Source organism: Melospiza georgiana, chromosome 9 (genome assembly GCF_028018845.1).
Source record: "Melospiza georgiana isolate bMelGeo1 chromosome 9, bMelGeo1.pri, whole genome shotgun sequence".
Taxonomy (NCBI): domain Eukaryota; kingdom Metazoa; phylum Chordata; class Aves; order Passeriformes; family Passerellidae; genus Melospiza; species Melospiza georgiana.
In genome coordinates this window covers 13,129,951-13,157,792 of record NC_080438.1, presented here as the reverse complement: position 1 = coordinate 13,157,792, position 27,842 = coordinate 13,129,951, and the positions used below count along the sequence as shown (strand labels likewise).

General features: G+C 37.8%; 1 protein-coding gene across 3 annotated transcripts in view; it reads right to left on the bottom strand.

Moving 5' to 3' along the window:
* Window positions 1–3,677: 3,677 nt before the first annotated feature.
* VCAM1 (vascular cell adhesion molecule 1) overlaps window positions 3,678–27,842 on the bottom strand; it is a 40,812-nt gene continuing 16,647 nt past the window's right edge. Inside the window, exons 1-9 of one of the 3 annotated variants that reach the window (XM_058029900.1) lie at window positions 18,041–18,514; window positions 16,337–16,427; window positions 11,151–11,229; window positions 10,158–10,436; window positions 9,164–9,481; window positions 8,674–8,946; window positions 7,787–8,050; window positions 7,108–7,371; window positions 3,678–4,637 (exon numbers count right to left, since the gene is read on the bottom strand). In XM_058029900.1, coding sequence (XP_057885883.1) covers window positions 4,477–4,637; window positions 7,108–7,371; window positions 7,787–8,050; window positions 8,674–8,946; window positions 9,164–9,481; window positions 10,158–10,436; window positions 11,151–11,229; window positions 16,337–16,366 — 1,668 coding nt within the window. In that variant the 5' untranslated portion in view covers window positions 16,367–16,427; window positions 18,041–18,514 and the 3' untranslated portion in view covers window positions 3,678–4,476. Of the gene's footprint in view, window positions 4,638–7,107; window positions 7,372–7,786; window positions 8,051–8,673; window positions 8,947–9,163; window positions 9,482–10,157; window positions 10,437–11,150; window positions 11,230–16,336; window positions 18,515–27,842 lie in introns of those variants that run through there. The other 2 variants (XM_058029899.1, XM_058029898.1) reach the window with 2 other exon arrangements.

Sequence of the window (27,842 nt, the reverse complement as noted above, 5' to 3'; positions counted from 1 at the left end):
ACATGTTTGGCCATTCTGTGCACTTCAGCAGCACCAGAAGGACCCTTCAGGTGAGAAGGGCAGAGGGAAGGCAGGAGATCCCCTGCTTTTGTACCTGGCAGGTACCCAGGTACTCGGAACAAAACACTGCTATGCTGAGATGCCTGGCAGCTAACAGCAAAGCACATTACTCTTTTCACAAGAATTTCCATATTTCTGGTAACATAACTTGCACCACTTTGGTGGCAGGATACGTAGCATGTGGATCCCAAAAGATTGCGAGGCTTAAAAACTGTTGAGCTTCACAACAGACAATGGAACATGAAAGTGAGTTCCCCTGATATAACCACTCCTCTCACTTCTTTCTTAAATGTGAAGTGGCCTTCAAACTGAGTATAATGTCAGAAATTCTGTCAGGTTTTGATTGCTAAACTGCATGGTCTAGGTAAAATTCAGACTGGTTGGTTTGACAAAGTTTTTTTGTCTCATGTTAAAAGATATGTGTAGTGCTAGAAGGGATTTAGAAAAAACTACAAGGATTATTTACTGCTGTAGAAAAGACCTGATAAATGTAGGCTTCCAACAATCCTCTGTGTTTATTTTATCAAAGAAACAAGAGATTGATTACAGCATGCAATGATCATTTGGGTAGAACTGTGCAAAAGGACAGAAAAATTGGATTAGGAAGTAGGCCATGTATATATCACAGGCAGGGCACCACTGATAACCAAGGACATTTGCAAACTCTCTGTGAGGAATTTCCAGATCAGATCCCTTACAGGGGAACATATCTCCTTAAAGAAGTTATGTGGTCCAGCACAGCAGCAAGTCCATGGAGCTGAATGGCCTGCCCTGTTCATAGATACCAGATCATCACTTGGCCTTAAATAAATATTCTGATCAGCCTGCTAGTCCCTGAAAACAGGAGGAGCCTGCCCCTTCAAATACAAGCCACCAGTGTTATCTCCAGCCTATAACAGCACCTCTCTCATGGGATATTAACTGTCCCCCTCAGTATACTTTAAAAATTATTTGAAAGCATTCTTGGAGACATTTAAAATATGTATCTTTTCGGGTTTGAGCCTTTCATGAAAGAATATATCCTGAACTGACTTCAGGGAGTGAGAACTTGCAATCACTCTTTAAAATCCAGACTCATACAAGTATTGCCCAGTGCTATTTTTGGGCTAGACTCCTGAAGAGGAAAAGACAAAGCTATGCTTGAGCAAAGATCAGACAGGGGAAAATGCAAATCTATAACTTGTGAAGTGACTTTATAGAGAAAACCTGAGAGGATCTGTCAGCTCTTTGCTTTACAGACCACTTTCTTGATCATAAAGGCAGGCCCTGTGACAGGGATTTTTACCTAGACCTCCAGCCTTAGACTTGCCGGGCTGGAGCTGCTGTTCATGGCTTTTTGCCAGGGCAGAAGCTCTGCAAGTTGCTTGATGAGAAACTGTGTAAGGAGAAGCAATATTCCTTCTGTAGTTTTAAATAAAAAGAGAAGTTATTTGACTGTGAACTTTAAACCTTCATAAGACAAGCTTGTACTGATAGCATTAAGTTCCCTGGAAAACACCGAGACAGCAGGACAGGAAATCCCCTGGCAAGACCCTTCTTTGTGATTTCACTGCTAGGAACTCACTGCCAACACAAGAGCAACCTCTCCTAAAATGGACACTAGAAATTCTTTCTATTCACTTAACGTTTCTGGGAGGAAAGCTGGCCCTGTTGAAGTCCAGGGGCAACTTCTATTGACTTAAGTCACTTAGTACCTCAATTGAGGTCCTGAGAGGGCAGACAAGCCACGAGGACGTATCTGTATCAGAAATACTGACAAAACCAACAGCTGAAAGAATTCTGGAAACTAGTGGAGGAATTTCCAGTAAAGACTACTCAAGCACTAAAGCACTGTTGTAAGATGGCTCCTATTTCTCTCCCACCCATCTTTCATCTTTTCAGTCCACAGGAGGGGGAAAAACAGCACAGGAACTTTTATGCCCCTTCTGCAAGGTCTGGCCCAAGGCTGCTCAGAGGAGGAGTAAGAAGGCAAGGCATACCTTGGTGGGTCTCACCAGTAACCCCCGAACCCCAGGATCTCTACAGCAGTGAAAGACACTATTTCAGGATGTCATACACTGTCCCCTTTCTCTGGTATGTATCCTGAGGATTGCTCAGCATCAATGGCCACTGAATAAGGGACGTTGTACAGTACATTTCTGTCTACTCCCTTTTGGGTTTTTTATGGACTTTTAGCCCATTATTTTTTCCATTCTGCTTTTGAACCAATTGATACTGTTATCCCCCTGACCCTTCTGCAGCAGCTTCCAGTAGATTGACATTCACCCTGGGAAAAAATAATGTTCTATTATTTTTGTTAAAACACTTCCTCAGTGTGCATATCCTGTAGTTCCAGAATTGCATGATTTAGCAAATAGTTTTGCATCTGTTGTTTGCTATCAACTGCTTTCACAATTTGGAAAACATCAATCAGAACGCCTCCTCCTTCAGCATTCTCTCTCCAGACTGGAAAGTCCCAGGCATTTTTATTTGCCCTGTTTTCCAGTCCTCCTTCTCTGTCTCTTTCCTAGCTATCCTTCCTGCAATACAGATACCAGAACCTCACTGATTAGGCAAATGTGTGTGCACCAAAGTTTTGCACAGAGCAAAAAATCATGCTTTCTGGTTTATTCACAAGACAGCACTGAGACAGGCCTGACATTATTCTGAATAAATATGCCTGGCACCACCTCCAAGAAATTTATGTCATGGGCCTGTCAAAGCTCTCCTCCTCCTCTGTCTTCAATCTTTTCTTCACCCTCCTACTGCATGCTCACATTCCTCCAAGCCAAGTCCACACTGCTCTCCCATTTTTCTGGTACACCCCCACTTTCCAAGCCTCCCTTTCCAATGTAGATAGACATCCTGCATGAACTGATTTTCTGTGCACAAAACACTGCTGAACACACTATGAAAAAACATGGGAGATGTGCACCACTGCCACATGCCAGAGCCAGCACCCACATTTGCATTGCTGTTGGCAGCAGTTGTCACCATGTGTATAATGTAGACATATTCTTTTCACATATCTCTGCTTGAGCTTCTTGTGTGCAAGTTTGGAGGTGCCAGGCCCCCAAACCTTCCTTGCCTAGCACAGTGGATCAGGCCACAGTGCATCAGGATGCATTTCAACCTCTCAGCCACAGCACCTGCACCTCCCACAGCTTTGCCTTTCGTGCTGAACATCAGCACCCAGATCAGTCAAAGCACCACTGCTAGTCAGAAGAAGGGAGGAAAGGAGGAATACTAACAAATTCCACCTCTCCTTCCCTCCATCTTTGCCTCTGCACTGGAAGTTCACCATTTTCACAGCCATTTTGCCAGCTCTGGAAAATGTGTGGTGAAAGAGGCGCCAACCCGAGGGAAGCATGCAGACAGTTCTCTGTTAAAAGGGAAATTGTCAAGCATGTGGTTTAGATTTTCACAGTGAGGAGCTTGGGAAGGGAATTTCTTCAGGCAACAACTCACCCACCATTGCTGAGGTGCACAGATTTTGCCTGTGCCCCTGCCTATGCCTCGAGGCTTCCGGCCTTGTTTGTGTCTTTCCCATGACATCCACAACTGCTGCTGCCAGGGACAATTTCCTTCCACAGTAATGTGTGTTCTGGCATAATCTTAAACAAGCATCACTAGGGGGATTTAGACAAAGAAATCTGCTGGTAGTTTTATTTTGCAGCGGAAATCTGTAAAGCATATTTACAGTGCCCTTATATTTTACAAGAAAGGTCTGATATGGCTCATCACAAAATAACGGAATTCTGACATTGATCTGAGAATGATTGAAGCCAGCAAGAATACCTTAGCATTGCTAGAACTTACAGGATTATAACCCCAGATTTTGAATAATATTTAAAATAAAATGTTTTGCAAATGACCCTCAAAGGCTAAAATTAGTTTAAATTTGTTAGAAATGCATAGCCCAGCGATTGTGTAATGTCATTGAAGGTATAGTTTATGGCAATATCAGTGAAAAGAGAATATTTTCCAAACATTACCACAACCAGACAAATTATATTAAAAAACACGCATGCTGCAGAGTAATACAAAATAAAAATCACCTGATCAGCTCAAGCAATATTGATTTATGTCTTTGAATTAACAAAATTTCTCTGTACAGTTGCAATAAGAAAAGTTTTACAAACTGATATTTAGTTGAACATATTTATAACACAAATTATACACTATATACAAACCTAGTTCTTCACAGAACTCTTTGTTCAGAATGCTTCAACACAGAAATGATTTACCAATTTCTAGGTCAGGATTCTAGCTCTTCCTTTAATTTAAATACCAAAACACTTATGAGAACATGAAAATAAGCCCATTTGCTATCACATGGCGCTGTTCTCAAGTCACTCATTTGTTACTGAAGGGTGGAACCAGTCACAGCAATAAATAAAAGTGCTTATTATCAACTAAACACTTATATTCACATGATCAAACTTTCAACCTGAGTGCTTTTACAAGACTGTAGGATCCATTGATCTTTGCTTGTCTTGACACGTAGATCAAAATGGCAGCTGCAGGAACTGCTACTGCTGCTACAGATGAGAATGCAATAATGAATGGGATCATCTGATCTGGTTCTTCCAATCTTGCTGAAAATGGAGACAAAAGGAGAAAAAAAAATGTAAATATTGTTTGAAACAGATACATGTGTATCACTGTAAAAGCAGTCTTATTAATGACTTTCATTTGGAACATATTTCTGTTTTCATGCACAAAGCATATTTTTTGAGTTTTCTTTAATTATTTTTTTCTTTCTTCATATTACATACTTTAATTCCTAGCCACTATCTTGGTCTTGAATTTGTTATGCAAGTTCAAACCTATCTCTGATATCATCTATAATGAAGAATACCATGAAATTCACAAAGAACACAAGAGGAATACCACATATTTTACCCAGGAAACATTTGGGTACATTTCAACCTCCTGAAATTCATTCTTTAAGGGGAAGACCATGTTTTAAAAGCTCAATATTTAGATTTTCTGTGAAACACAATCTTCTCTGGATTAGTCTCATTGTCCAAGCATGGGGACAGAAATGCAGCCAGGAATCACCTTTTTGTGGCCCTATCCTTAAAGCTACCACACCAACTCAACTAAGCAAGACAACGACAGCCACACTGAAAGGAGGTTAAAATACAGCTTGTTCTGACTAGGCTGCTTGGTGTGATTTTGGGTGAGGGTTTTTTTTCAGGTTAACCACAGAACTGCCATGCAAGGATCAGCTATGAACTAGTTGTGCCCACCTTGATACAAATTTCACCAAAACATACAAAAAAAATAGGTTTAAGGCAATAGACCCAGCTACCTACAACAGCTATCTCAATCTCTGTAATGTTGTTCCAACCTTACTGAAAATATGGAGGAGTATATGCTTGTATAATTTTTGATGACACTGCAGAGTATAAAGTTTCCATTCACTGATGGCAGAATAATTTCTCCTGATGGGCTTTTTTTCAGAACTGTCTCTGAGGCTATATGTGCTACATGTAACAGTGATATTTTCTACTTTTTTAACATTTTCTGATGGATACACTAACACATTAATATTTTGGAGAGGAACTGAAAAGAAATTCAAGGTAGGATTTAGCAACAAACAGAAGCAGAACTGATGAGGCATCAGCAACTTTTACACGCAAAATACGAATCCAGTTAATGGAGCCACTGTAGTAGTTGAGTCCATAGCTTTAGACACTGCTCTGACACCAGCTATCCTTCCCCACTGAAGCCAACAGCAGCTGGCAAAAAGAACATTTTATCAACAGACAGAGTATGTTGCATAACTTTTACATTATATGGAGCCTCTTGTTCTCTTATTTCAAATTCAATGTTTATTTGTTTGAGTTCATGAAAGGGCACAGACCAACAAACCCAGAGGCTAATGCCCTCTTTCAACAGAAGAGAAATAGAAAAGGCAAAGGAAGGAGTCCTAGAACTGTATTTGTATTTTTTTTTCACAAGGCTCTGCAATCTTATATCCTGTTTTCAAAAGATGAAGTGGAAATACAAAAAAATTTGAAGCAGCAATTATTTTATGCATCTGCTATTTTGGCAGAAGTTTTCATTAGCATTAAGACCCCATCACTTATGACAAGAACCTGTGCAACTCATGTCAGATTTTTTAAAGACAATTCATTCTTAATGAAACTGAAGATGTCACTCTGTGTAAAACAAATCCTAGTATGAACTCTGCACAGCAGTTATATTAACTAACCTTTGACACAAGTACTATGTGCTGAGACTGCTCCCCCAGTTCATTAACTGTATGCATGTGTATTTTCCTGCATCCCTTAGCTGAGCCTTGTCTGTGGTATATTTGCTATCTACTGTTTCAAGGGTTGTGAACCCATCACCAACTTTCTTTTACAGACTCGTCCTAAGAGATGTAGCATCTGCAGATGTGCAAGGAATAGTAACACTTTGTCCTTGTTTCGCTTTGCTTGAAGGAGAAATCAAAAGTGTATTTTTTCGTGCAGCTATAAAAATAGTAAAGAACAGGGAAGAGAGCTGAATTGGTGGCAGAAGTGATCCCTAAGCAAGACACTGTTGCTATGCAATAGGCAGAAGCAGCAGAGCTAAAGCAGAGAAGTCTGATTATTATTGAAAATGAAACTTCGCTATCATTCCAACTAAGTTGAGGAATCAGCATTTCTTGTAGCTTAAATGCAGCTTAGGGAAGAAGCAAAGAGCTGGAATACAGTGCTTCCATAGAGCAGCTTCAGCATGTAGTCTCCTTGAGTCTTTGTTATACAAAAATCCACTGATAGGCCTGCTTGGAAGGATATTTCCTTGCAGGCACTGCATACCCTCTTTACTTCATGCTTACACTTGGCAGTTGGGAGGACTGATGGATGCCTCACCGACTTAAGAACTTTTCATAATCTATCTGTATTAAGGCAGACTTCACACTTCATTGTTTAAAGCTTCCTAAATCACTTAGTGATATTAGGACCACCTTTTAACTCCACTGACATCAAAGACACAATTACTTCATTCTTCAAGATCTGGACCTAAAATACATAAACCAAAAAAACTTGTTTTGCATCTTGTTCTACAAACCTTGAACATATAATTCCACAGCTTTTTCTTCCTTGCCAAATTGATTATAAGCTTCACATTCATAAAGCCCCAGATCTTGACTTTTCAAGTTGTGTATAGTTATAGTTGCATTTTTAGAAATTTTCTCAGACTCCCCGGTGGCCTTCTTTTTCTTCCAGGAGATCACAGGAGCTGGATTACCAGAACTAGTACATTTCATTGTCACAGTTTCCCCTTCTTTAAGAGCAGCAGGAAAAACAGTGATCATTGTATTCTTTGGTCCATCTGAAAGGAAGAGGCCTACAGTTAATCATCACTGGATTATTTAGAGATGGATCCAACATGTCCTATTGGACACTAGACTGTCACCCTCCCAAAGCTAATTTCTTTTTCATTCCCAAAACAAAAGTAAAGGACATGGTATCAGAGTCTCTGTACAAACCCTCCATAGCCCAGACATTCTAACCAAATACCTCTAACCATGTAGATCAGTTTCTCACTCGTTCAGATCTCTACTAAAGACTGTCATCACATTAATGATTTCATGACTTTGTTTTGTTCATCAGCACTGCTCCTTTCTCAGGGAAAAGCAGAGGAATGTGATGATTCTTTGCTCTCTCTTCATTTAATTTGATGATTATATTTATCACTGAAGAACTAACTATTTTTAAATGACTGGGAAAACTTTACACATACTTACATTTCACATTAAGTGTGATTTCACTTTTACTGTTCCCATACTTATTTTCTGCTACACATTCATAGTCCCCTCCATTTTGGAACATCACAGATGGAAGAAAAATACTTCTGGCACTAGAAGTCCCTATGTCTGCATTGTCAGATTTTCTCCTTAGAATTATCTTGGGAGGAGGGTTGCTTTCAGCAGAACATTGTATGGAGACATTTTGTCCTTCCTGAACTGTTGTAGAAGGTTCAATGGAGAGTTCTGTGATGACTGGAGCACCTGCATGACAAAAGAAAAAGCTGTTAGAGTAATGCAAATGTTCTAAAGATGGAGAAGATTTTAAGAAAGCATGAATTGCTTGCTCAAGAATCTGTTTATTTTGGTTTTGACCTCAGACTCAATCTAAGACTTTTAGCTCTGTCAAAACAGTAGCAGTCAATCAATCAATCAATCACAAAATATCACAACAATATTATTAAGTCCAAAACAGTTTTACCATTACATGCCTATTAAATTTAATGCTAATGACTAAAACTACTAGTTCAAAGAAGGAGACTGTGATGTCCCTGTGAAACTGGTATGCACATTAAATTTCACAGAAATAAGTGTGTGTGTCCCCACCACTTTCTCAGACTCTTTTGTGACTTACAGTGTTGCATTGTGGGAAATGTACTGAACTGTGCATGCACAACAGCAGTACTGAGAGAATTAGCTGAAAATTAAATATAGAAAGAAAAACTACAGCACATGAGAACCAGCCTTAAATTGAAGCTGAGTCCTGAATATGTAAAAAGGAAAGCCCCGTATTTCCCTAATTTTCAGTGTTTCAGCATCCTCCAAGCTAACAGAGATCAGCCAGTTAGGTACTGGATAATACAAGTGAAACTCAAACAGACTTGTACCTTGTATAACAAGGTTCACAGTTGCTTCCTCTGTTTTATTAGTTACCAGATTAATTACTTCACAGATGTACCGTCCTGAATCATTGAAACGGACACGGGGAATAAAAAGAACATTGTTTTTTATCAGATGCTGAATGCTTTCTTCAGCCAAAGATTTACTCCAAACTATTTGTGCTGGTGGGTTACTCTGAGTCACACAAGTGAGGTTCAGAGAGTCTCCTTCCATTGGTGAGTTGCTTGGAGATGCAGTAATGACAGTATTTTGTGGACCAACTGTAATAAAGCAAAAGGAAGACAAGATCAGTGGTAAATGAAGAATGATATGCACATCTCTAACACTAGCTTTTCTAGAGGTACATGTCACAGAATACCAAGAAAAAAAAAATGTATCCCAGTAGCACAGTGGGATCATTTTTCCAGAATTAGTAAGATGTTTTACTTGCAGCTTTGAAAGCTGAACTAGCCAAAGCCCTTGCACAAAAATACTTACAATTTACATTAAGTTTCTGAGAAGATGTTCTTTCTTTGGGTTCAAAATCCATATCAGCAATTGGTAACCTGGCCACACAGGTAATCTCTTTCCCAGCATCTTCAGCCATGGGATGAAATGTATATGTCACAGTTTTGGTCTCTGTATTTGTGCTGTCATCGTACAAAAAATATTCCTCATGAAGAACCTGTCCATCTTTCTTTAGGAGAACTTCCAGGTGATGAGAAGGATATACATCTGGAATTTTACAGATGACAGGGGCTGGTTCTCCAGCAACTAAGGATGGGCTGATGTCAATGATAGGATCACTGGGGAAAGCTAAAAGAACAAAATCAATTTTTTTAGACTAGCAGAGGAGAACAGTAGGGTCAACATAAGAGCAAGATCCAGACACCAAATATCTTGATTTTATAGGTGCTCATAACATGACATTCTATCAACATTATTACAAGACATAACTTGATCTGAAGACCTACAGGTCCTTTATCAGCAGTACATATACTAACAGGAAGTTTATTTGTACAACTGTTGAAACATGATCACAAAAGATTAGTAAGATTCAGCATGGCACCTAGGCAGTGATACAGCTGCTTAACTATAGGCATTGAGAGCAATCCATGCACTAGTGCGATCCTGTTTTCTGTGCTGGTAGGTTTGGACATCTGAATTATTCTCCTGCAATCTACAAAGGCATTGATTTTTATTTTTCCAGCTCTAGGAATGCATTCAAGCTGTGCACATTTTGGCTTTTAAGAATTACCAGAAACAAGACTAAATAACATTAGTACATACAATCTTCAATGCAGAAAGCAAAAAAGGGCTAAGAAAGTGTCCTGAACAGACATATAAAGGAATCTCAGAAGGAAGTATATGTTGAGCTATAACACTCATTTTCCTAGAATTAAAAGTTAACTGGTAACCACAATATCTAAAACAATTATTGAGTTTTCTATCAACATGTACTATTTAAAGAGAATTTTACATTTTTACTTACAGTAAAGTTCAACTTTGACACTCTTCTCCTTTTTCCCTCTCTCACCACATATGACAGTACAAAGATAAGAATGAGAATTCACAACACCAACTGGATTCATAGTCAATGTAGAATATGTCCTGTGGTTTCTGACTTTTCCTCCAAGGGGGCTGTCCATCAGGGTTCTCCAGGAAAAACTTGGTGATGCACAGCCAGTAGTATTGCATGTGAGTATGAGTGTGCCTCCAATCTGTGCCACAATTCTCTCAGCAGGTATAATTTCCATTTCAAAAGCTTTAACTACAAAAGGGAAAACATACATCAATTCAGCAGATTTCTCAGCTTTTATTTCCCTATTTCTTCTCATGTTCTACTGTTACATGAGGTCTTTATGCTTCATTTCTTTACTTTATGGTTGTGTGGAAGTTAAACTAATAAAGCTCATACAGTGGTTTACATATTCAAAACATCCCATAAACATTGCTATTTTTGTCAAAGACAATACAGACTCAGATGACTGACAGTTCTCATGTATAAAATGGCATCAACCAAATTTAAATAAATGCATTGGCACAACTTATCTTTTTTGTCAGGTGGATCTGATTCTAAAACTTTATAACAATTGAGGAGAGAGGTAGCAGGTAGAGAGCAAAGACAACAGCAGAAACACTTTCAACAGGACATTTAGTACCAAAGTTGCTTGCTACTGTCAGGAATGACAATAAAAAGTCAAGCATCCAGTGATGTACTGCAGTTGTCTCCTAGACTATCTTTTAGCAAACTCAATAGGAAAACGACTGAGTCATTGCAGAGCACAGAAAAGCTCAAAGTAAATGTCAAAAAAGCTTCCTGACATTTTGACAGGACTACTTAATTGACAGTTGTATTCACTGAAATGAAAAGGTAACTGGAGAAAAGAGAAATAAAGATCAAACAGCAAATTTTAGGTCACTTTAGACTTAACAAAGTTTAAAAAAATGAAACCACCACCAACCCTCACCTTCCCCAACTTACCAGTCCTTAACACGCACAAAATTAATAGCACAGCCTGGCTCGCTCTTCCCATCTCCTTAAACATTTGTAATTGCTGTTGCTGGATAAAGAAAGTAAATTCAAAAGTTTGCTTTCTGTTTTCTGTGAAGAAGCACAGTGAGATCTTGCTGCTGCGCAACGGTTTGTTACAAGAGTTCCAGCTGGCTCTTTATAAAGGCTCTCCCTCCTTGGGGCAGAGTTGGGAAATCCCTGGACGGGAAAATCCAGAGCAGGGAGGAAGAGAACCAATCGGGTGGTGTCCATTGGCTCAGCGCCCTCTGCTGCTTTTGTGGCAGCCCAGGAAAATAAATAGTAAAGCTTGTAAATACAGTGCCTACTACATTTGGAAAAATCTGTTTCAGATCTGATCTTGCAAACGACAGAGAAAGTGAAAGAATGTGCGTAAGTCAAAGTAATTGAATGCAACTATATCTCAGATAAAAAGCTATTCAAATTTGTTTTTAATGAAAATATTTTTGTGGGTTTGAGTTTTCAGAACAGTTCTAACAATGCTCAGCTCTGTAAACAACATTACATGACTCAGTGTTTCCCTTGAAAACTGTGCTACCAGTTTCAAAGGTGTTGTTACTTATGTTCCTAAGTATTTTTCATCTCTAAAAATAAAGAAATACATCAGATAGCAGAAGTCTGGAGATCTGACTTAATCAGCTTGAATCAGGCTTATACTCTTCAAACTAATGGAATTAATTAATATACCCAATGCCACTTTGTAGTGGATATACAAATCCAGTTTGAAATATTTGTGAGGACAACACTTACTGGCTAATATGGCAGCAATGTTAGGAAAAAAAGTAAAATAATACTTTCGGTGTTTAATTTTCAGTTGGAAATGCTGTGAATGTTTATTTATTCAACTGCTTAAGTAATTGAGGTACTACAGAGGGATCTGGACAGGCTGGATAAATTGGCTGAGGCCAATTGGATGAGGTTCAATACAGTGAAGAGCCAGGTCCTGCTCTTAGCTCACAACAACCCCATACAGCACTGCAGGCTTGGGGAAGAGAGGCTGGAAAGCTGCCCAGGGCAGAAGGAGCTGGGGATGCTGACTGACAGCAGCTGAACATGAGCCAGGTGTGCCCAGGGGCATCCTGGCCTCTATCAGGAGCAGTGTGGCAGCAGGAGCAGGGATTGTGCCCCTGTACTGGGCACTGGTGAGGGCACAGCTGGAGAGCCGTGCCCAGCTGCGGGCCCATCACCTCAGGGGAGACACTCAGGGGCTGGGGACAGCCTGGAGAGGGGCAGCAGGGCTGGGAAAGGGGCTGGAGCACAGGGCTGAGGAGGAGCAGCTGAGGGAGCTGGGAATAATAATAATAATAATAATAATAATAATAATAATAATAATAATAATAATAATAATAACAACAACAAAAGAAAAATCCACTCCAAGACAATCCAAGAATTACCCAGAAGGCAATAAAACAGGGAAATCTGAAGCATCTGGAAATGCCTAACCAAAAGTCACTAAAACTAAAATTCAATGAAATTGCTACAGTGGATTCTACCATAATATTTTCTTTTTATTATCACCATCTTTTTTTTGTTGTTAGAGGAGGAGGAGGAGGAGGACGAGGAGAAGGCAGAGAAGGAGGTGGAGAAGGAGGAGGAAGAATAAAACACTCCTAAGTGTCACAAAATGCAAGCAGTGTACTGTTCTACAAGTACTACTATCAAATCCAAAAATTCAAGAGCTATCCAGGACAGGAAATAACACTTCTACACAGTGTGATTTTACTGCAGAGAAAGAGGTCTTGTTGAAGGAGAGTGCACTCTCTCAGTTAAGTTGCAAATAATTACTTTAAAATCATAGTCAGAGAAAAGCAAGAAATGAAACTGTTCTGCTTGGACTGCTTAAATAATCATCAGAAGCTAAGCTGAAAGAGAAAGGGCAATACTTCCTTGTTTCTGGGAAATCAGTTTCTAGACGGAAAAAAAAAAAACTTAAACATAGGAGGACATAGCTGCATACTGGAAAGGTCTTAATCAAGTCCTTCATCAGATGACATGAAATAGGAAATAACTCTGATCCTGGTCTCAGTAAATTAAACTGTACAGCGCCATTAACTTTACTGGAGCTGGATCCTTACCAGAGGGACTACTATCCTGAGTATTCAGACAAATTCAACTCAGACAGTTTAGGTAAGAGCACAGTTAGCCAACAAATATTACTAGAGGAACTACAAATCTGCCAAAATTTTAAAAAGTTTTAAAAAACTTTCTCTTTACACAACTTCAAATGTAAACCTTCTATGTATTTAAAATATGTACATTACTGTTGCTCCTATTACCCTCAGCATCAACCTCAAAATAGGAAGATGGGCACCAAGTTGGGTTATTTTCAGAACTCTCTGTTCTGGCTGTAAACAAACAGAGATTAGCTGACAAGTTTTAGCACTTGACCTTGAGAGTTCAAATAATCTAGTTTTTTATTCAAACAGCACAGAGGAGGATGCTGGGGGTAAAATAGAGGATGCATCTATATCCACAGTGAGATAAGTATTATAGTACCAATTGGAAGAAATCTCGACACATGCGGAGTGTAATGAGGACTGGAATGAAACAAGAATTACAAGAATATTACTAAAGGCAAAAAAGATTAAAAGAATTAAGCACTGGGATGCAACTACATGTTTTTCAATACATCTAGTAATCAAAACAGACTTCTAAGGCTTTGAGGGACAAACTAAGATAAACAATTATGTGTTGCAAAACAGAGTTTGGAAACACTGAACACAATTTTTGGCCCGGCATAAGAAAACACAAGTGTCCTTCAGGAAACTAAAATTCACATCAGATTTATCTGAAATTTAAGAACAGAAACCATTTCAGAATTGTGCTAATCATTTCCTTTAACTCCTACTTTTGCAATTCTATTAAATATCTATATGATGTATTTATTAGCTTCCTCTAAGCAAAAGAGATAACAAGTTCTTGAAATCTTAATGAATTATTTGAACAAAATGCACATTATCCAACATGTTGGTTATCCAATGTTTATACACGTTTTCCAGCATTTTTTCCTCCTGCCTTATGGAGGCTATTAGGGGAAAACTGAAAAGCCAACCTTTTGCAGAATCTGGACTCTTAAAACCTTCACCAGTGCTTTTGTGATTTATGGACAAGGACCCATGGTGAAGAGAGAGAGAAATTTCCTCTGTCCTTTTGACAGAGGAAATTTAAGAAAAAAGAAGGTAGAAGGAAACTCATCTGACCTGACATTCTGGTGAAAGGATGCAGAAAAGTCTGACTCAACAGTTCTTTAGCCCCATATCAAAGAGATGTTACAGCAACTCCATAGCTAGGTCCCCTGTTCAAACTGCAGCCCTCACACATCTCAGGAAATATTCTTGGGATGTGCACTGGGGGTCTGAGTAAAGAAAGCCTCAGAGCTTCAGATGCTTTACAGAAGCAGCTGGGATGAAAAGCTTCCACCCCACGCACAGAGTGTCTGATACCTCTGCAGGATGATTGTGCCTGAAGAAAAAGAGCCAGAGGACTGTGCTGTAACTCAAATGAGAACTAACCTCAGAGACAAAACTCACATCAGCAAAGAAGGAATGCCCTTCAGGCACCACATGCAAGGCAGTACCTTTAATATGGTCATATCTTGATAAAGTAACTGAAAAAACATGAAACTGGAGGACATGTATGAAGACTGCTGATTAAATGGCTAATAGAGCAGGAAATGATCTGCCAGTCTCAACATTTTCAGTTCTCAGTAACTTCAATAGCCTGCTCTATGGGTTATACACTGTCTCCTTCCTCGGCACCCGGACTTTTGGTTCCCAAAGCTGCCCCAAACTTTGCTTCTCCTGACTCTCTCCACCTGCTTTCTCAACACCTGACAATAATACAATCTCTGTATAGCCCCAAGAGGGGGAGGAGAGCATCACTGACTCCCTATAATTTTCATCTCCGGATGGGAAGGATGAGATCTACATGCATATCTATTTAAAGGGTTGTGTCTGTTTCAGGAATTGTAACTTTGTACCTAACTACAAAGAGAACACCAACGCATTACCCTGTAACCCACATCACACCTCACAATTGTACTCTACATCTAACTTGTCATCTATTGCAAGAAGAAAAAGAAAAAGAAAATCTTAAGAAAGTTTTATTATCTGCTTCTTTCCCTTTTCTGGAATTTCTTAAATACCATATGTAAAAATAAATGCATCTACTTCCTCCATTATCTTTCTCAGGCACCAGTTTCTCAGTTAGGACACTTCCTGTCTAGTTAGTCTGAAGGCAACCAGAATCCACAAAGGTGCCAAATAAAATAATACAGAAGAATGATAAGATGCATAGACTACAGATTAGCTAATTTCATATTTTCTTCTATTCAAAGGCATTGTCCACTTCACGGAAAGAACAAAAATTTCATCTAATAATAAATAAAAGCCACTAGAGAAAAAAAGTCCCTATTTTTTATCCTAGTCTTCTGTTACTGGAAAAAAATACATGCTTTGGAAATTCCAAACTTTATTTCTAAAAAACTGAAAGTATGATTTTAGTGGTGCTGGATCTAAAAATGAAACTGTTGGATAGTGTTGAAATCCACATACTTTAAGTGCCAAATGCTGTAATCCAAGCCAAACTTCATTAGTTTGGATAGCTGTGCTCCTGTTGTCTTCACAGTGGCATAGTTAAAAATAAGTTTCCCTCCTGAAATATTACCTAGGCTATAACAAGAATTAAATTCAACTATGACCCTTGAAGTATTCAAAATCTCTTTGGGAATTCTGAAGTAAGACTTCAGATTCACTTTTATTTATTTATATAGCAAGGCATATAAAAATAATTAGTTCTCACTGGAGAAAACTAAAAAAAAAAAACAAAAAACAAAAAACAAAAAAAACCCTGACAAAACTCGTTCAAAATGGACAGAGTGAAAAAATAGAGTGGGCTTTGGGTCAACATGCAGATGACAGCCAGAACTTAGGATATGGCAAGGTAAAGTCAGATGAAAACATTTAAGAAGGAATATGAGCATGTTTCTTAATTCACCCAACATTCCACAGGAAATTCAAATACCATTAAATCTTGTTGTGTACTTTATTAAGGCCAGTGTTTCATAAGGTCAGAAGAATTTTTTCAAGACAGTGATGGAGAACTGGAGAACTTTTTGACCAAGCTTTCTTATTACTCACCAGCAGCAGCTCTGCAGTACCCTTGTTCATGAGTCACTTCCCTGTTTGTCACATCCTTCCTGCTCTTCAGTCATGAAGTACATGCATGTCCCTATGGACCAAGAAAGAAAAGGGGGAATAATGACAGCAAGATCTATAACAGACCATTCCACCTGGAAGAAATGCAGAACTTGGATTCTCCTACACAGGCTACTGAAAAGTGCACTGCTACTAATGGATTATCCTTCAACTTATCTTCCAGAATATATTCTTTTTTATTCTCTTACAATGGTTCATATTCTGAAGTACTGTGCTTGGCTGGGTATTTTTGCTGCCTTGTGTTATAGAAATGTTATCTTTGTTGTCCCACAGTGGACTGGCTCATTAACAGGTAGAAATACTACACAGATGTCAGAAAGTAATTAAATTACTTAACTTTGCAGAATTCAAGACTCATAATTTTTAAATCTTCCATTTTAGTAAGAATTACAGAGATTTCTCAGTTTATTATATTGATTTTTTTTTAAAGATACACAGAAATTAAATCTCTTTTTTACCTAGATTTTGTTACTCTCCCCTCTCTGGAAATGGACTGAAAGTCCTGAAGAAACTGACCTTCCAAATAGAAGCAACTGGGAATGAATCAATTTTTACTTCCATCAAGCCAAAATGACAAGTATTCAAGAGAAAGGATTTTGCAGTAGCAAAATATGTATGTTTGTGTGTCTGTACACATACTGATAAATCAAATAATGCTTGAAACCAGCTGCAACTCTATTAAAGGACTGGCACCCTGCTTTTGTCTCTGGAATGTGCTCTACCCTAAATAAAAAACATGCTGTTTTGTCACTTGGACTATTTCTCTCTCTCCTTTCTTTCCCCCAGACAGTTACGTATCATCTTAACTGCTTTGTTTGTTAACACTTCCACAAAAGGAATATAGCAAAGTAGGAGTGGCTAAGTGATAAAAACCATAAGCAGCTGAATTTTTCTCGACAGACAAGGGTAAGAAAGATGAGATTCCCAGACAATTATCCCAGAAAGATAATTCCCAGACAATTACTTGGCTAGGCATCAAAGTCCCAGCCCTTGTAGTCTGATATAGACAACTGAGCAAGAATGACTTTCATAGTTGTGTCACCTTTTATCACAGACCATGTTACACTCTAGTGATAAGAGAGGCAACTTGAGAAATGTGTCACATGTTTGAAATTGCTCTCAGGCAGGAGGAAACTCTGTACTGAATTAGTATGAGAAAAACTTGACTTCCAACATTCTGATACCTCTTAGCCAAGGATCTCTCCTGAAATTTCCCAAGAACTGCATGTGAATATCAAATAATAAGTAACAGATGGTTTAATGACCCTCTTGGTTGAAAAAATTTTGCATTGTTTGACTTAATTTCTTACTATAGTTAGCTCCACACCATGAGGAATGGATATTGGCAGCCCTCTTTCAACAGCTCAGCTCCAGGCAAACCTACAAGGTTCACCTGCAGCTGAATGAAATAACCATTGACTAAGTGAGATGACCATGCATCTACTGCCAGGGCTTTCACTTAGATACTGGGACATCCTAATGGGAAAGGGAACAATTCTGTGCAACCCACGGTTTACAACAGATAAAGAAGACATAAATGTTTCACAAGCAGCGTTGAATCCTTTTGTGGATCAAGGATCAACCAGTTAAGTTCTCACAGGCTCATAAGCCTGAGATGAATCTTACCTCAGGAGTGCCTTTCAGTACCCAGGATATCAGCAGCATGGTGACTTGGTTCTGCAACACCATCAGGCTCCAGGCACAGGAACTTCCCAAGATGTATGAGGGTGATTTCATTAAGATGTTGAGCAAATCATCTAACACCGAGTCTCCAAGATTATTTGAATGAATGTAATAAAAACATCTCACACTAAAAAGAAATGCATTCTAGGAATTCTCTATTATTGATTTAAAGTGTTTGATATAAACCCATCAGCCTATAAGTGATTTATTATTACATTCTATGATACTGATTCACCTGCTATGGCACTAAGATCCAGCTGCTGACTTTTGCTTTTCTTGCATTCTCGGGTGTCTTGTGCCTTGACTATTGAATTTTTGTGGCATGAAGAGATTTTCATTCTACCTCTAAGGTCAGCATATGGATCCTAGTGTACATTTCACAAAATGTGCTGTTACATAGCAAATACAGTCTATCAGCAATTTAGGATCTCAGACAATTTAAGAAAAATTGTTTCACTTTATCCCACATGTTGTATTTATTAATGGGAATATTTATTTTAAATTTATTTTTCTAATTCATTAATTGCAAAGTTAATAAATAAAAATTATATTTAAAGGTTACTACAAGATTTGCACATTTAACTTAAAGGAGGACAAATTTTCAGGTCAAGTCTATAGTACAGAATGATTACAAGAATGAAGAGAAATTTATCACAAGATTGAAAAGTAAGCACTGTATATGTTCAAAACTCCATATCTACCCAGGAATAAAGCAATTACTAAATTAATCTGCACTCTTTACTAGTTCCTACTAGCTCACCACATTCCTTTTTTAATAAAAAAACAACTGTTTTCTAATTTTTAAGGGATTATACAGTTGATAAATGCTACTAATTTAGTCTAAAGCTGCAGATGGTTATAAAGATAAATAAATGAGAAGATGACAATCCTGCACAACATTCCTTGTGAAGTTAGTTTTGGGTCTGTGAATCACCTGTAAACTTACCTTGACCTTTTATTTTCTTACTCTTTCTAACAAAATCTAATGTTTCAAATAATGCATTTCATATCATGGCACTAAGCCATTTTTATAAGGATTTCTATAATGTGCCATTTAAGATTCAGTTTATCCTTCCAAGGCTGTTTTAGACAGAAAATTAAAACAAAAACTCAGACAACCACATTAATGTTTTGACTGGCAAACACAATTACCTATGGGACTTGAGTACTAATAGCACTTTTCTGGCACATAGCTGTAAAGCAAACCATTGTGAATAACTGGAAATCCTGTCAGGATCTAATTAGAAGAAATAGGGCAAAAAAACAAGTGAGAAGTTGTCTGTGACTTCTTGGTAATCTCTTGATTATGGAGTGACATCACTTGCAACAATTTCATAGTAACTCCTTAAAGTCACTGAGGGTTAAACACAGTGCAAGCCTAACTTGAAATGTGCCTGGAACTTCAGGTTCACCTTGGCTGTAATTGCTGGCTGTGTCTCAAAGCAAGGCCTCTGAATCATGATTCAGAGAGCTCTCTGGAGCTCATGGAATGTCAAGAGCCTGCAGGGAAAGTGAGTGTGGTCTGGATTGTCACAACTGGGTTTACAACACACACAAGTGTTCAGAAAGAAAAATCCTATGAGCAAACGAAATTTGAGAAATATCTAAGAGATTTGGAAATACAAGTTTACAGATGTATTTCTAATGCTTGCAGCCTTTTAAAACTTATCCCAAACAGAATAGAAAAATAGAAATTAATAGTATTAACTAACACTATTGCAATTAGAACCTGCTCTGTTCTGCCACTCTTAAACCAGCTCTGCTGCTTTACTCTCCTCTTGCACTACTGCAAAACCTTTTTCTCCTGCAACTTTAAAATAACCTCTGCCTTTTTCGAATCTAGAATGCCACTGAACTTTATCAACTGAGCTCTTCTTAGCATCCCAGCATTGCACAGAGCCTCTGTCAAAGTTTTGAGCTGTCCCACAGCTGTTGCTGCCTGCCAGTGCACTGCTCTGAGGCTGTCTCAGCCCTGTTAGCACAGTTTGCCTGTGCCACCATCTGCTGACTTTGCACTACAAGTGTCACAGAGCTGCCTGGGCACCCACCTGTGAACATAAGATTCTCCCAAATTAACCACATCACCTCTTACTTAGGTTTGCATTCTGCCTTAGTCCAAAGCCCAAGGGACTCAAACAGAGATTCTTCAAGATACACTTTCAGACTTTGCATTGTCCTCTTCAGCTGTGTAATGACTTACCAAATGATTTTTTAAACCCACATTTACTAACACTGCAAACTGGAATGACTGAAAGGCTAGGGAGCTGCTCTGCTTCTTTGCAAGCCCAGACTGGTATAACTGAAGTCACAAGGAACATGATAATTTATAGAGCTCCTGCTATGCTGGGCTGCTCAGGCAAGGGCTCAAGGGCAAAACATGGACGTAGTTCAGAAGGCTGTCTTTGCCACAGCACAAAAATTTGCAAATTTTATCACAAGAATACATATTTTACTTGAAGAGTGGAAGTTGGCTTTATACAACAGCTTGAAAATTATGTCAAAACTGATCTCAAAGTGCAAAGTTGTTTCAAATGAAATATATTAAATAGTAAATCTCTAATAAATATAATAAAAATCACTTTTCTTTCTGTGGTGTCTCTCCTCTTGGGAGGAAGTTGGCATTTTTCATTGCAACAGCATCTATTATCTCTCTTTAAACATTTCCCAATTTTAGCAGAGAAGACTCCACCTTCTCCCAATACACAATAAACAAAACCTTTCTAAGGCTTCAGCCCTTTTCAAAATCCCAAAGTTGCACATGGGATAAAGAAAGAAACAGGATGTTAAAGTAAATGACACAAAAATAGGAAGAAGGTTGTTTATGAAATGGTAACCAGAGTCCTGACATATACAGTATTCTCGCTGTTTTTTCCTTTGCCATAAGTTTTCTGACCCTTCTGTTTTTTTGTTTTATTTTGGTTTTTTTTTTTTTTTTTTTTTTCTGGCTGATTTATTCATCAGCTTTTTCTATCACTATGGCAAAGGCAAATATCCTCTGGAAGGAAGACATTTTCCCTCCTCCCCGCTTCCTCTGGTACACAGAAGAAAGAACATCGATTTATTATCCTGCCAAAGTTGGCCACCTGGACAGACACCCATCATTCTCAGAACAGAAATGCAAGAATGCTAGAATGTGCTCTGGCAAAATCTGTCTGAGGAACAGATAATTTCCCCCATTTGCCTTTACTGTAGGTCCAATGTCTAACTTACAGCAATAGTCAACAGCAGTGGCTTCAGCAGAAGATGAAGGCTGCTCATAACTGGCAAAGTTCACTGCACAGTTCTTTAAATAATGTCCTTATTTGCTGAGATTATGTCTCCTTATTTGAGGTATGACTTCCTTCTTTAGCTTGTCTCACTTTATTGCAATTATTCCTTCAACAGCAAAAAACTACAAAATTGTTTTAAAAGTCAAATCCCATTCAGAATGAACAATGCATACAAACACTGGTAAATACTTGTGCATATAAATTTGTCTAATTTGAACATTTTATCTCTGAAGACAGGAAGAAACTTCCCAAAAGTTTCCCACCTACAAATTATCATGTAATCAGATCATATCAGTTTCAGGAATCACAACATACTTAAATCAAGGAAATACAAAACATTAACTGGAAATGAGAAGAATTCTCTCTTATTAAATCACAGTTGATGCTAATCTTTGGATTAAAAAAGTAATCTTCCTCATTTCATCCATGCTGTGATATTTATAACATTCGAACAGCCTATATTTAGTCTGTGACCTTTACATTTGACCTTTAATTGAAAGAAGTTATAGAAAGGCAGATAAAAAGACATTTTTAAAAAAAATTAGTTTAAGGTTTATTTAGTGATTTATATATATACTGCAGATTAGTAATGAAAATGTCTTCTGTATGCTACCTTTATTAAAGGTACATAAACACGAATTTGTTTTCTGGTGCCACAAAAATGCTGTATCTGCATCTATTTTGTCAGGATTAAGACTCATTTTAACAATGAATTTATTAGTCCTATTCTCTACACAACAGGGAATTTATAGCTTAAATCATGTCAGATATATTTAAATCTCAGTTAATTTAAAAATGTTTTTCTCAATTTGCGGGTGAATGCCAATATCACCAAGTTGTCTGCATGCATAAAAGCAGAGGCCAAGGATTACTCTTTCTGATGGAAACTTTCATTTGACTTGTTTAATAAGCTCAAAGGAAATGGAAAACACTGTGAATGGACCACACAGGAAAGTTTAAGGCTTATCTGTAGTAGCAAAAGGAGAGAAGACTTAACTGCATTAGCAAAATGCCTCTGTATTCCAAGTTCTATTGGACTCCTTCTAGGCAACTCAAATGTTGAACCAATGTATCTATATGCTGAATTACATCAATCTTCAAAAGTACTGTATTCCCCACAGGGCACATAAAATCCATATACAAGCAATTAGGAAAGTCATTCTCAATTTCAGTCTCTTTAAAAAATGGCTGAAAGACATTTTAAATTGAAAACCAATAAATATTCACCCATCTCTTCTTTTGATTTTGATGTAACTGTCATGTGTGCTCTCCAACAGAACACAGAATTCATCTCCCTGAGGCAGGTACTCAATTGCTTTCAGTACCCTGGCTGACTTCTCCTTGTGTAAAACATTCTATTTCTTATCATATTATTATAGTTGGGGGTTTTTAGTTTATATTCTAGTCATATTTTTATAAATGTCTATCACCACTGTCATGTAGTAAAGCATCAGAGATAATAATAATAATAATAATAATAATAATAATAGTAGTAGTAGTAGTAGTAGTAGTAATAGTAGTAGTAGTAATAGTAGTAGTAGTAGTAGTAGTAGTAATAATTTGGGGGGGAAATCAAGGCAGTTGAGAGGCAGGAAAATTTTTATGTTTCTCTATGGAGAAATAAGTGACCAGAATGATTTGGTGACATAAACATCCATGAGTCTTTCCTAATGAGGGCCCTGTAAATTGTACCACCAATGAGGTATTGAAAGTTCATAATTTGCAATCACTTCAGAAAATTGTTGGCAAGGATTAGCACTAGCCATTGAATTTTGATTCTTTTGGACCAATTCAGTGAGCCTTGTCTTCCTTTGGAAGGACTTCAAAATTATGAATGACTGCCGAGAAAAGCAGCCTTTGCTAGGAAGAAACAATACAATGCAATTGGTCAGTGGAAGTTCCCTGCTGAATTTTTTTACCTGCAGCCTTTTAGGGAGCAAAGGGAGGGAGGGCCTTCCATCTGAAATAATGAAGCCCAACTATGTTACAGAAACCTGGTTACAGAAACACAGGCATTCACACAATTATGTTAAAGAACATTAGGTGCTTTTAAGTTAAGCAGTATCCACCCTGAAATGGTTTCCTGTTTTTTAAAACCTAGCTACTGATGCTAAATGACTTTCTATAATGCAGCTCATCTCATTACTGCCCCTACATCCTGTTTGTAAATCTGTCACTGAAATTAAGCTTTCATCCAGCTGTGAAGTCTGTCCAAACTGACCACTGCTACATGCCAAACTAGAACCTGGTGACAACTTTCTTGAGATAAGAGCCTGTCTTCTCATTTTCACTGTGGGACACTTCATGTGTCTGAGATCCTACGGGAATAATTAAAAGCCTTAAAAGTACACACAAAAAAAGGAAAACTGAACCACTGAACTAAACTCATCTTCTAGTTTTTGAAGAATTTGTTCATACAGCTATAGGGTTAGTTATAGACTTTAGAAACACTCATTAAAACCATAAAGATACATTTACAGAAACACAGCTTCACAGGATAAAAGCAATTAGTCACGGATCAAATACTGTTAATAAAATGGAAGTGCTTTGTACTTCCAAACTTGTTCTAGTGAAGATGACTATTGATCAAAACACTTTCTTAGAAACTCCCACATCAATAGCTATATGTAGAAACAAAAAAAAATTACATAGTCAAATCTGTATTGACATCATTTGATTAAACAAAATCCTTCTCAGGGTCCCTTCCAAGGCATATCTCTGTTCTAGCCCATTTTCGCTCTTGGATAAAAAGAGACTGAATTAAGAAATTCATTTCTAAAGTCATTCAGACTTAATTCTAAGAAACCTGGAGAACAGGTGTTTAGGAAGTGCTGCCCTTCCAGGTCATGCCAAAAACCTTAGAAGACTTTCAAATTACCTCAGATTTTTTTATCTTGTAAAATATGAATTCTCTAAATAAAGATGTAAAATAAGAATTTCTCAAGAATCTCCTAATTTGCTTAGCATATTGTTTTTCCTTGACATCTCAAGCAATAGTTTTCAAAGTCCAGGCTGCAACAGCATGAAATCCACTTAGACCTGCACTCCTGCATTACTGCACTGATCTGATTTTCAGACTTTCATGAAACCTCCACATTCCTTAAAAAAAAAAAAAAAAAATTTAAAAAAATTGATCAGAAAATACAAAGCCTCACCAGTCTTCACTCATTATCCTTACAGTTCAGGAGATAAAGCACATTGAAGGGAATTACTGTATTTTTCCTATAAATGCTTTTTGGCTTTGAGATAACTTCTGGAAATTTAGATTATTTTGAAATTGTCTACACTCTTAACTCCACTTGATTGTGTAAATTTTCTATACTACCAACATCCTTAAAAATCACTACAGAATCATGTCCTAGATAAAATCTGCAAATACTTGATGTCCCTTTTGATATTTTTCATTTTTTTCAATCTGTTAAGCTTTGAATCATGATCATTTACTACACACATTAACGCCTGTGTACATCCATATTTTACAAATGCAGCAGAAAAAGTTTTACAGCTCTTGTTCATTTAACCATAATGGAGTTCAAAACTATTTCACCAGTATTTTAGCAAATCTCATGGAAAACAGACTAGTCACAGCAAAGTCCCCAGCAGGTGTCATGGTATAAATGCTACCCTTACAAAATAATTTTTAATATCTTGCATCCAAAAACATATAGTTGACAGGCCTTATTTTAAGAAGTTCCTTAAAACACAACTCTGTGGATTTTTACTTTTAATTCTTTTATTTTTACCAAAAACTTCAGTTATTTCCAAATGGAATTATTATCCAAGTATGGTGCATATACCATACACACCCCCCATGAATCCTTTAGAGCAAATAAACCTCAGTCTCAGCTCCTGCTTGCACATGCCCAGGATAGTCCCAAATGCACCTGCATTAGCACAGCTGGGCTGCTGGAGCTGCACTCCCATGGTCTCTGGCAGTATGACATGCTATGAAGGAATTTTTGCAATGAGATATTTTATTTAAAATTGCTATTAAGGTTGCAAATCCACATTCTACAAAATGGGAAAGAAGATAATTGAAGTTTGTATGTTCCCACATATGTTTTTTCCCTCCAGGAAACTTTCTGTTTCTATATTAGAAGAGAGTAATGGATTGTGGTAACAAGTGAGGGGTTGGACTATAAAGCAGACTCTTTGTTCCTGCACTTTGTCTCATTTAGCCACAATTAAAGTTACTGAACACTGTCATTTGCCTAATTAAACTAGTAAGGAATGTTCATTACTCTGAAAATTCAGGTGCTTAACTTAGGCAGTCTAAGTTAATAGAGTTGAAGTGCTCCAGAGAAGTGGGTAGAAAACATCAATAAATTAATCAGTGGCAGTTGTCTTTCATGTTTTGGTGATCAAGCATGTTGGCCTAGGTACAATATAAACACACACATTGATTTCAGTACATCTATTATATTCTGAATAAACTGCAAGGGAGGAGAAGGTTTTTAAATCCTGTTACTAATAGGAATTGCTGTAATATCCTCATGATTATGAGGAAATGCTTTGAGATTACAGACTAAAAAAAGAAGACATAATAACAGGGCTACAGAAAAAAAACAGCTTTAGGCCATATCCAGCTCCTAACCTTTTTTACATGAGAATTAACACTCATTTTGTCCCATTTCCTACATCCATAACCACTTCTGCAAGGCAGACCTAGATCCTCACAGCAATTTCCCTTGACAGTAGTTCCCATGTTTTGCTATATTAAGTGAACCTAAATTCCAGACAGCTCAAGGGAAATGACACCCCTGAAGAGAGACTGTGACTGGAACAGCACCTGGGGAGTCCTTTGGCTACAAAAAGAAAGCACTTATTTTTTAGAAATGGGCCTGATAAAGAACTCTTCTGTTACAGACCATCTTATAAACCAATAAATCTGAGATGAATGAAGATTGGATGAGGAGGGACTCACAGACAACAGCCCAGCACCTGTGGAGAACCCAGCAGTGCCTGCTGTGAGCCACTCCACAGCACAGGCTCCTCTGGGCTCCATCAGTTGGACTGTGGAGAGAAAAACCTCGTGTAGAATTTAGATGTAACAGTGATTCCTAGCTGTGGAGGATTTGGTGTGATGTAACACTTGTAGTATGGAGTTACAACAGGGAAAAAGTACTGAAATTTGGCCTGTTTAATATCAGATAACTTTATATTTTTTACCATAAAAGGATTACAATAAATACACAAAAGTATATGCTCTGGAGGTTTCAAAAACTTCAGAATATTCAAAGGTTAGATTTCATCTTGGAGATATTTTCCAACCTTAATGATTCTGTGGCTACTATTATCTCCATGTTCAACCCCAGATGAACCTATGCTATGAGGCATAACTTTACTCACATTAGACCATTCTGCAACTTACTCACATTAGACTGTCTGCAACTAGTTGTGGTACAAGTCATTGCCAGCCAGGCATCCCATAAAGAATAGGTTATGTTATACAAAGGCAAAGATAAGAGCTTGCCTTTTAAAATGTTTACAACATACACAATTTTATGGACAATAATTTCCTTTTGTTCTTCTCCTTTTTGGATAATCTGATGTTGTGCAAATGCCTTCCAAGTATGGCAGTGGTCTCCACTGATGCAGTGGAGAACAGGAAGTCACAGTATAAATATCTAATGAGCATGTAAAAACCCTGTACCTTATGAGAAGATAGCTACAAAGAGAAAAGCACCCTTGGGAATCTCCCTCACTGCCAAGAAGTTTTGCAGTACTGCAAATGCCCCAAATTACTTTGGTGAGGTCAAAACTGGAGAAGCCCAGCTGTGCAAACACTGAAACAATTTACATGCTACTGTTTGAAAAGAATCTGCACAATGCTCTAGGTCTCCAGATGGGCAAAATTTTTCTCAGACTCAAAGGAACTTAAAATATTTCCTCCCTCACTATCACATGTCTATACTTCCTTCTTGTCTATTAAGGGCCCAGCATTCTCTGGTTCTCTGCAACTGTTGGGCACTTTTGTCCATGCAAACAATAACCTAGAACGATGAAGACAGTGTGCTGAATAAGGTAACTCGTTCTGACATTCTGTCTTCACAAATATGTAAAATATGAAACACTGATTATTCTCCCATGATAGAACAATTACAAGTGCTAGCATTTAAAGTCACAGCAGGTATGTAAAACTTCTGAACCTTTCTTGCAGTATCATCTCTTAAGTACCTGCGCTCTCCTCTTTCAACTTCCTTTCAGCTATCAGCAAATTAGGAGTTATTTTGAAATTCTTCTTTCTGGTAATTGGTTTTTCATCTTATTTTCAGTAGTTCGGTTTGACTATCTTTCTTCTTAATTATGAAATCACCTGCACCTGTATATACTAGTTTCAGCACACTCATTTTTCCTTTGCATATTTATTTTGTCTTCCCAGTCAGTCAGAGGGTAACTTTAAAACTGCTTTTATTTTCTATAAAGACTTTCTTCTATGCTGACAGGTCTCACATTTCCTATCACCATAATTGCTC